This window comes from Clupea harengus, chromosome 7 (assembly GCF_900700415.2).
Source record: "Clupea harengus chromosome 7, Ch_v2.0.2, whole genome shotgun sequence".
NCBI classification, from domain to species: Eukaryota; Metazoa; Chordata; class Actinopteri; order Clupeiformes; family Clupeidae; genus Clupea; species Clupea harengus.
This window is the reverse complement of record NC_045158.1, coordinates 23,846,400-23,857,533: the sequence shown is the minus strand read 5'-3', so window position 1 is coordinate 23,857,533 and position 11,134 is coordinate 23,846,400. Positions and strand designations below refer to the sequence as shown.

Below are 11,134 nucleotides of genomic sequence, written 5' to 3'. Positions count from 1 at the left end.
CTAGATTGTGAGTTGTTGAGTTGATTTTTCAATTTTGATTATTCATTCTACGCTCCAAAAAATAGTTCCAGCCGGAGTGTTTAGCACTGAAGCGTTGCCAAGCGACGGATATTGTCACTCTGGCAGCCAAGTTGTGTCAGAGAGGCTTTCATTTTATCTGTACTCTAAAATCAATTTATCTCTACACTCACGTGTTACATGTTCATTTGTGCATTTCCCCCCCTACCTCATTTGCTCCCTTTCTCACTCAAGAACTGTCAAATGTAACGTTAAAAAAAATCACTGCCTGCCATTATGCTTTCTCTCTTTGAAGAGTTGGAATGCTTAAATCGCACAATTCAATGGTTAAATTATATCAAATTAGATATCAAAGTATCAAACACAGATATCAAAGTATCAAAAGCAGATATCAAAGTATCCACACGTGATATCAAAGTATCACACGATATATTAAAGTGTCAAATGCGATATCAAAGTATCATAGCAATATCAAGTATCATAGCAATATCAAAGTATCACACACGATATCAAAGTATCACATGCGATATCAAAGTATCACATGCGATATCAAAGTATCACATGCGATATCAAAGTATCAAACGCAGAGTGATTACTAGAGTCCAAGTGGGGTACACTCATGGTACACTTGTCCAATCACAAATAGATCAATCGTTCAACTGTTGACCTAACTGTTGTATAAATAGAAATGTCCACATATAGTTGGAGATTGCAAACACTGAGGAGCAATTTCAATTCATTTGACCACAAGCGGATAGGATTACAATCACGGACTGCACTTTTAAGGGACTCTCCTGTTGAAAAATAATAATAATAATAATAAATAATAATAAATAATCTGTGTAAATCCAACATTTTACATGAGAATGTAAAGCACAAGATAAAAAAGAATATCACAATTTCAGAACGCGCTCACTCCAGTGAGCTCTAAAAGCAACACAACTATCCATCTATCATGAATATATCATGGCAACTATGACAGTAAGCGAGGAACCTCTGAGTATGCCGACTAGAAGAGTCTGAGTGTCCCTGAACTGCTCAAACTAGTGCAAATGACCAAACCAGTGCAAATGATCGTAGCCACGCACTGCTCAAACTACTGCAAATGATCAACATAGTGCAAAAGATCAAACTGGTGCAAATGATCGTAGCCCCGAACTGTTCAAAGTAGTGCAAATGATCAATAAGTCTTACTCGCTAGTCAGGCAGTATGCGTCATCAGACCCCACACAAACATTATTCTTCAGAGGGTTGTCATGACAGGTTAATAACCTTGGCAAGTGTAAAGGTGTGTGTGCGAGTGTGTGTGTGCGTGTGTGTGTGTGCGTGTGAGCTGAGGAAGCCTCAGAGACAAGTGACTACCAGGAGAAATATCTCCCCTTCCTCCTCCTCCCCTTCCTCCTCCTCCTCCTCCCCTTCCTCCTGCTCCTGCTCTGCCATAAGCACCCGGCACATCACTGACACTGCTGATAAACAACCCCAATGATTAGAGAAGCAAAACAAGGCAAGCAGGGCGATGGAGAGAGGAGGAGGAGAGGAGCGAGAGAGGAGAGCCGCACGAGAGGCAGGTGAGATGAGCGAGATAGGCAGGGACGCTGAGTGGAAAGGAGTGGGACTGGGAGAGGATGGGGGGATGCAGAGAGAGGGAGGAGGAGAGGAAGACAGATAGACAGACAGGAGAGGAGAGCCGACAGGGGGAGGAAAGAGAGACAGAGGAGAGAGAGTTGGGGGTCGTCCAGGCTTCTCCAGCGGTCTCGAGCTCACTGATGGGTCCCAGGAGGAGTCTATACATCACACACACACACACACACACACACGCACACACACACACACAAACACACACCTCTCTCCTTACAAGACAGGCCGTCTGAGCCAGTTTTTCCAGGTCAGTAGCCAGCGCATCCTGTCAGTGTAAACAAAGGGAGGGCGGTGAGGAGCCAAAGTCAAGCAGGAGAGCATCGAGGGCACACACACACACACACACACACACACACGCCAGGCAGACACCTCAGGCGTCAGCTCACCACCACGTGCCAAGCATGCCAAACGCCAAATACCAGGGGGAGAGGGAGACTGGGAGAAAGAGAGGGGGAAAGGTAGACAGTGGGGAAGAGAGAGGAGAGAGAGAGAGAGAGAGAGAGAGAGAGAGAGGGGGGAAGAGAGAGGAGAGAGAGAGAGAGAGAGAGAGAGGGGGGAGAGAGAGGAGAGAGAGAGAGAGAGAGAGAGAGGGGGAAGAGAGAGGAGAGAGAGAGAGATGAGACAAGGTTGTGAGGAGGAGGGGGAGAAGAGTGGACAAAGGGGAGAGAGAGAGGGGGGGGGGGATGGGGGATACAAGTGGAAACAGGAGGAGAGCACAGAAGGAGAGGCCTGACAGGGCGTGAGGGGAGGAGAAGAGAAGAGAGGAACAAAAAGTTCTGGTGTTCCATCTCACTTCCTGTCCTTTTCATTCTCATCACGAGTGTTTGGAGTGTGTGACGCTGTTTTGGACACACGTCACAAGTGTTTGGAGTGTGTTTGGAGTGTGTAATGCTGTTTTGGACACACACTGCAAGGGACTATTTCACACCTGAGTCCCATCACTGGTGAAAATATCCAATAAATATGACTTAAGTTTAAGTGTTTGTGTGCGTTTCTTTTGTGCTTCTTTGTGTGTGTGTGTGTGTGTGTGTGTATGTGTGTGTGTGTGTATATGTGTGTGTGTGTGTGTGTGTGTGTGTGTGTGAAAATAAACACATTCCAGGAAAATGTCTCCTGTAGTCTCACACCAATTTTAGATGTTTGTAATCAGTCTGCAGATAATGCGGACTGAATCAATTCCAGGAGGCTCACTACTTCCTCCGCAGAGCTCCAAGAACCCGCCACCACTAGACACTGCAGCTTTGTGATACCTGCTGATGAACCTGATGAACACAGCTATTTCTAAAGAGGGGGACTGTAACTGGTAAAGCTGGATCATAAAACAGTGGCTCCTCCCTCACCCACACACTGGGTATCATGTCTCTTCCTCTGGGAGTTCAAACAGTCCAAGCCCGTAGTACACTGACTCATAAGGTTAAGACCATAAACCTGAGCAAGGTCTAATAAGTCACTCATCTTTGATAGATCTATCTTTAATAAAGTCTTATATTCAGTGCATAACAGGGCCACAGGTCTCCAGTTGGCAAGTAGACATAAATCAACCCTTCTTTGGCAAGACTGTTAGAACTGCTCGCCGACAGCTGTGAGAAAAAGAGACCCAACTCCGTTCTCACTCAGAAAAGCCCTTCCTAATGAAACCCCAAATTTCCGTATAAAAATCTACGGGGAGGACATCTATGCCAGGAGCTCGGCCAGTAGACAGCTGTTGTACAGATAGAGTCACTTCTTGAAGAGTTAAAGCAGATAGCATGTGCCTCTGTTGTGGGCTGATCTGTGGGAGATGTTGCAGGATGTCCTCCATACTCTGTGGATCTGCTCCCTCAGCAGCATACAAGTCTGTGTACAAATCACTGCCCACCTCTCACGCATCTCAGAAGGGTCAGAAGTTTCTCCCTCCATCAGGAGTTTTAAGACTGAGCATTTTTTTTTCATCCTGCCCAATTTTCTTCTCCAAACTAAAAAAGAATGACATAGGCCCACCGATATCTCTCACTGTGATGAACCTGCTTCAGATTAAGCTGATTGCCCACTGTCGACACCTTTCCGGATCTCTGTGAACGAGCCTTTTTCTTTTTCCCTAAATGCGGTTAAACTCTTTTAAAGACAGAAACTCTGTTGTTTAGGCAAAACATTGTAACCAACAGTCTTACACGCTTTTATCACTGACATCACAAACTTGTTCAAATTTGAACATACTGTTCTACCTGGACTCTCCACTAATCTCTTCGGCATTCCTTTTAGATCTACTCTGTCTATCGGGGGAGAGAGGAAGAGAGAGAGAGAGAGAGAGAGCGAGAGAGAGCGAGAGAGAGAGAGAGAGAAAGAGAGAGAGAGAGAGAGAGGCAATACAGTTAAGTTATGCAGATGTATTTGAAACTCAGGCATCTTTAGAGGGTATGTTTGTGTGATAGTAGCAGACTCCAGAGTGTGTGTGTGTGTGTGTGTGTGTGGTGTGTGTGTGTGTGTGTGTGTGTGTGTATAGCAGGCGGAAGGGCTGTCTGCAGCACAGGCAGTGCCATGTGTTGGTGCCCAGAGTCAGGATGCCAGTGGGCACCACCTCAGCGCAGTGCCAACTCCACCATCCTCCACCAGAGACTACAGCAGCGGGTAGGGCAGGGCAGGAAGAGAGACGGAGGCAGGAGGAAGAGAGACAGAAGAGGAGAGGAGAGGAGAGGACAGGAAGAGGAGGGAAGGAGAGAGAGGAAGAGAGGAGATGAGAGAAAGAGAACATGCTGCCCCTGAGCTGTGCATTCCTTTGTTTGCCTTCTACTTAGTTAAATTCACAAAACATATCTCTGTCTCTTCCTCCTCCTGTTGTTTTTCTCATGCATTCTCTTCCTCTCTCTCTCTTTCTCTCTGTCTCGGCAACACAGGCACACACACACACAACACAGGCACACACACACACACACCAGGCACACACACACACACAACACACACAGGCACACACACACACACACACACACACACACACACTCACACACACACAAATACACGCACACACATACACACACACACACACACACAAATACATGCACACACACACACACACACACACACACACACACAAACACACACTGAGAGCTCCCGGGGGCCATTAATAGTCCTGTCCTAGTTTCTGCGCTCTGTGCTCCAGATTGTTCAAACTTGCTGAGGAGTCAGAATGCTGGCAAGCCCTCCGCTTGGCCCTGAGTCGACGACAAACAAACATGGCATCCCCTGCGCCGTGCCCCACCACCCCAAAACAAACACGGCATTCCGAGCACCATGCCCTACCACCCAAAAAACAAACACGGGGGCCACAGTCCACGGAGGGTTGTTAAGCCCAAGTACCCCGAGGGAAGACTGCGGGGCAGCCAGCATGGAGCCGGGCAGATCGGGGCAAGAGAGATCATCATCAAAGTAAACTTCATGAATATGTTATGGCCTCTTTCTCTCCCTCTGTGCCAAAGACTTCCTGCTTGCCTGGCAACATCCTCGATCACAGCTTTCACACTCCTCTCTCTTCCCCCCTGCTCTTCACAAGGCTTGTAAAAGTGATAATTTCCTTCACCTGTCTTTGGTCCAAACCGCTTCAACACCAAATTGAGTGACAGCCCAGTCAAAGGGACAGTTATTATGCGTTCACACTGTTAATTGCTAGAAAAACAAACTGTCACAGCTCCCTGTGATGTGCGTGTGTGTTATTGTGCTGTTAATGAAGCAGACAAATCTAAAAAATATTGACGGAGATGTCAAGTGGCTCAACAAAGCGCAAAAAGTGAACCTGCTTCCTCTTCAACTCTCTTCTTCTTGTTTTCCAAAGAGAATCCTTAAACACACACACACACTGTGAAAGAGCACTGCTGACAGTGTCTCCTCTGCAATGCAAAAAAGCACATAAATCAATAATTTTCACTGATGGGCAACTGGCAATGAGCAAAGCCCACCGCGCGTGAACTAAAGCTAATTAAATAACACGGTAAACGGCGATATAATTTTATTAATTTAATACCACGAGCAGGATCCTAAGTGCAAAAATGAGTGGGTCAGCGCACTGCTCCCACCCGCTTCTCGATAGCTTTAGTTCATGCTCCCACCCGCTTCTCGATAGCTTTAGTTCATGCTCCCACACGCTTCACGATTGCTTTAGCGCAATGCTTCCACACGCCTTATGATAGCTTTAGCCGAATGCTCCCACACACATTACGTTAGCTTTAGTTAGCTTGTTTTTTGCTCGTTGCCCTGCTTGTTGCTCATTGTCAACGACATCAGGGCCCCGTGAGCATTAGTTTCTGCTCAGCTCAATCATATAGCAAAGAGCAGGGTTACTCACCACATAGAAATCAGCAGGTGCCCCGTTTTTGGACGCAACCACCCCAACTGCAGTGATGGGGTCAGAGGTCACGGGGGACTGCGCTCGGGACGCTTCCTGCACCTCAGGCATAGTGTTGAGGAGGGAAAACTCTGCAGACAAAAACAGAACACACAGTCATTAAATGTTGTTTTTTAACGGTGGGAGGGCTCTTGACCTGGACCCCCCTGCTGTAAGGATGCTGGTGGAATCTGAGTGGCAGAAGAGCAGTGTGTGTGTGTGTATGTGTGTGTATGTGTGTGTGTGTAAGTGGTAGGGGGTGATCTTAATCAAGACACAATTGACTATAGTACACTGTGGGTGACGGGGTGCAATGTGTGTGTGTGTGTGTGTGTGTGTGTGTGTGTGTGTATTAGTAGTAGTAGAAGGAGGGGGTGGTCTTGACCCTGACCACCCAGCTGTAAAGTCTGCGGTTAAATTTGGGTGATGGGGTTGTCATGCATGTGTGTGTGTGCGTGTGTGTGGGTTGTCATGTAAAGGCCCTGGAGAGATTGGGGTAACATGCATGTGTTTGTGTGTGTGTGTGGGTGGGTGGGGGTGGGGTTCCTATAAATTCCCTGGAGATATTCTGGTGGTGTAATGCATGTGTGTATGTGTGTGTGTGTGTATGTGTGTGTTGTGTGTGTGTGTGGGGGGGGGGGGGTTCTGTCATGTAAAGGCCCTGGAGAGATTCGGGTGAGATGGGGGTGTCATGAATGTGTTTGTGTGTGTGTGTGTGTGTGGGGGGGGTGGTGGGGTGGGTGGGTGAGTAGGGTGCTCTGTCATGATGACGGACGCCTGGGTGTGCGGGGTTCTGCTGGCGCTGTGGCTGATGAGTGATGGCGTCCTGACTCCGCTAATGGGGAAGAGTGTGAGAGTGCCGCTCCCACTACAGTCCCGCCGCCAGGATCATTTATACCCCAAATAAGCTGCGCAGACAGACACACACAATAGCACTGGCCAGGCTCCAATTAGCCCAATAATTAATTACGGCAAACCTCTGCTCTTAATGAGCCCAGACATATGGATGGGCCCAGGTTAGATGGCCTGCTTGGACCGAGATGCTGCTTTAAGGAGCGCCACGCTGCTCCACTCTCGGGATGCCAGGCTCAGATGCTACCGCGCAGCGCAGCACTCGCTCCCCCCACCCCCCACAGACTGGCACAGGGCACGTGACACCCTAGCCAAGGAGGGGGTCGGAGGTCAGCATGTCAGCTGATCCCAGGAGAATTAAAAACATCATCAGAGGTCAGCATGTCGGCTGATCACAGGAGGATTTAAAAACATCATGCCAGGCCAATCCAGGCCATGCATGGCATCATAGCCAAGGCGAGGGCACCGCTCAGCATGCCCGCTTATGAGCGGAGGATTAAAACACCAGGCCAAGCCATGCCAACTGGCCGGAGAAGGGTGATACATCACTGTGAACTGGGTAGTGCCTCATCCTCCGGTGAATCACAGTTTCATGCAGTGAGCAGAATCACTCTGCCCAGTCCACTACAATTAGCATTCCCTGTGGCGCACTCGCGCACGCAATATGGCCATTTATGGAGCAGAAGAAAGATGGAAGCCGATGAGTCTTCTCGCTAATGACAGAGGAGTCAGACGCGGCAGGCAATTAGGGGCCATCCAGTGAAGTCACCCAAGAACTGCACACAGGCACTACCATATTTTCAAGGAAATCTAGATCAATTGTTGTCTATTTCTGTTCCAATAAGCGTTGGGCTAATGGCGGCTGGTCGGACGGGTGGCGTCTTTGGGGTTTCTCGTTTACCATTTGATTAAATTACGCTTAAAGAAACCTACCGGAGTTAGCGACGCAGTAATTGCATTCAATCTAAATGTTTACTGAATTTATTGTAATTACATTTATTGAATCTTGGAGGATTTACTGGGTATGTAGTTCTTCTGCCTGAAAAAGTTCATTGGAGGAACTTATTAGTGGGACTCTGGGCAGCAAATTAGCTTAGAGAGGGAGAATGATTTCTTTCTTGTGTTAATTTGCGCCCTAATCAATCCGGCTTTTCCCAAACTGCCACGCGTTGTTGGGAGCAAACTGACTTTAATTGGAAAATAGCGGCCCAGTCAGGCAGACTGAGAGACACGCCGCAGTCGCTAATGACACACACTCATCTTAGTGGAGTGACATTAAAGAGCAAACTGTGTGTGTGTGTGTGTGTGTGTGTGTGTGTGTGTGTGTGTGTGTGTGTGTGTGTGTGTGTGTGTGTGTGTGTGTGTGTGTGCATTAAGGGGGGAGGGGGTAAGACACACTCATCTTGATTTAGGGACATTATAGATCAAACTGTGTGTGTGTGTGTGTGTGTGTGTGTGTGTGTTTAGAGCGTGATACTAAAATGTTTTCAAAGCAATGAGAACGCCAGCCACAGACAATAGATACCTGCCAAAAGGGTAGCAGCTGACTTTATACGATTAATCTGTGGCCCTAACATACAGAGAGTGGTACAGTAGCCTACATAAATAACTAGCGCATAGAAGAATAACCTCCTATATCTCCCATCCTTGCCACATATTTGGGGATGGCATACAGCCTCAACGGGCGTCAGTGGACAGGTCAGTTATGAATACTCGCAGGTGCATCATCCCCAGCGCGGATAGGCAGCTTAACAGAGTCTAGGGCCACTGGTCTGCTTCATAAATGTTCAGAGCAGAGTCATAACTAGTCTAATGCCTTAAAGCGCGTTATAGCGCGGTCTGAAATATAGTTCAAACTGATCAGGCCTAAATTCAAATGTCTTGACGAATGGATCACAGGCTCCTTGTAGGCAAAGTAAATCATAAACAAACACAGTGAACGTCAATATTCATGTAAACTGACATTAGAAGCGTGGCTGTAATAGAAAAACAATTAGTTAAAATGGATGACGTGAATTTGCCGTTATTGAGACTGCAGCAACACAAGGAACACCGAGCTGGCCGAGACGAACATTTTAAAAGTTAGAATTTAGGCTGTCGCGTCGAGTGAAGCACTTAAAGAAGTGCCAGAATGCTAACTCATTGTTAACAATAACAGGGAGGCTGTATCATTAAAGGAAGAGTGACATTTACAGAAGAATATGGAAACATAAGAGCTTAGCAGAAGGCAACAGTATTTTTTCCCTTAGTGAAGCCTTACCGGGTGGAGTTAACTTCAACGAAATGCTTTGTTCCGTTTTTCTTTTCTCCCTCTATCTCTTTAAACGGCGACTTAAACTTCTTCCGGAATTATTGGCAGATATCATGAGCGTTGGAAATGATTAACGTCCCGCCCGAACAATGACCTCATTTTAAGCTGGGCGATATGCACGGAACACCTGTTCTCTAATGGCGCGCTCGCGGCAGGTTGGCTGCGTGTTACCGCTGCTTCTGGTGTTGATGATGGTGGTGATGATGATACTGATTATGATGATGACGACGATGATGATTATAAGGATAATGATGAAATCTACCCATCTGTTCTCCTGTTATCACATATCACACATCCCTTTCGGTTGTCCTTGTAAGGTGTTTGAAAGCTTCTATTGTACTATGGCCTTCCTCTAGTGGGGAAACTGAAATGCCTGCCTATTAATCATCTCCGTGAAATACGCAGTAATGCTGCTGGCAGCCGCAGCGTATGTGAAGGTCTCTCTGGCTGCATGTCCAGCACGGCTAAAATGGGCCATTTTAGGCACTGATTTACACTGTGGAGTGTCCCTCAGCTTCATGTTACACATTATCCAGCAAAGAAAAGAGATTTGACATGTGAGACTGAAACATTAACCTTGGACACGAGTCCTCCAGGACACCGCCCATTGTCATACTCTGAGCCAGGACACATTGGGATGGGAGGGGCTTTTGTCAGGGTTTCCCACGACCCACAAATCTGACTCCACACCAGCACAGACAGGATGGCAAAATGCTAAAGTGAAAATATCCCTCCAAACCAACATGGATGTGTGCTTGTGAACATCTGTGTCTCAATTCCCAGAGCTCCCCTATTACGCCAGTACTGTTGGTGTGTGCTTTCCCTTTGGCCAGACTGATCCTATTTCATTTCTGCTCAGAGCCGTATTGATCTTTTTGTCCATTCGTTTCCATAGGATGAAAAATCTACATCTCCCAATTTGAATGCTAAACCAGAGGCGGTAATTGTGTCCTTGCTGTCTCTGAGATGAAAGATCTGTAACGATGCGATGGGAAGATAGCTTCACACACAGACATGAGCCTGCACGCACCGTCACAGAGGAATGCACATGCTCTTACAACTCCCTCCCTCTGCCACACACACACACACACACACCACATATACACACACACGCAGTCCCCTGGACCCAGTGGTATGGAACAGATTACGTCACAGCCAATTGCATAGTATAAGAATGCATCAATCTGCATCGTGTAATAGGGCGCACACAGAGGCATAATCCTGATTGATTCGGGCCTGTCACGTCCAGAAACAAGTTTCAGCCCAGAACAGAGAGAAATGGTGCGGTACGGTGTGGTGCGGCAAGCAGAGAGTACAGCTAAGGCATCCGTTAGCGACCCTATGCCCTGTGTGAGCTAATAACGCAGACTGAAATCACTGTCAGTATGTGTGTGTGTGTGTGTGTGTGTGTGTGTGTGTGTGTGTGTGTGTGTGTTGTGTGTGTGCATTTGGGCTAATAACGCAGACGGAGATCAAGCGCAGAGGAACTAAACAAGATTTAATGAACATAATAAGGTAACGAGACCTCTCACGCTTGTCATCAGTCATGACGAACTGACAATGAATCAATGTGTGTGTATGAGTGTGTGTGTGTGTGTGTGTGTGAGGCATATACCTCAGCAGTGAGAAATGGCTGACCCCAGCACACACACACACACCCAAACACACAATACAAGTATCAGTATTACTTCACACCCAAAGCAGAGAGAGATGGCTGACCTCACCATGCACACACAAACACTTACACACACACCCTACCTCCCACCTCCCCAAACCCACACACACACACACACACATCAGAGATAGGCAGCCAGCTGCAGCACACCCATAGACACACAGTACTCACACGCATACTGCCGAAACTGAAGTATAACACCTTTTGTCTGCTCTGAAGGTGTTGTCGTGTCAGCTGCCACACACACACACACACACACACACACACACACACACACGCACATTGT

The 11,134-nt window shown here is 47.3% G+C and overlaps 1 protein-coding gene across 1 annotated transcript in view; it reads right to left on the bottom strand.

Moving 5' to 3' along the window:
* The window catches only part of LOC105905307 (multivesicular body subunit 12B-like), a 54,075-nt gene extending 44,573 nt beyond the window's left edge, over positions 1-9,502 (bottom strand). Inside the window, exons 1-2 of the mRNA XM_031570901.2 lie at positions 9,123-9,502; positions 5,972-6,102 (exon numbers count right to left, since the gene is read on the bottom strand). Of these exons, the coding sequence (XP_031426761.1) occupies positions 5,972-6,082 (111 nt within the window). The 5' untranslated portion in view covers positions 6,083-6,102; positions 9,123-9,502. The remainder of the gene's footprint in view (positions 1-5,971; positions 6,103-9,122) is intronic.
* Between the last annotated feature and the right edge of the window lie 1,632 nt (positions 9,503-11,134).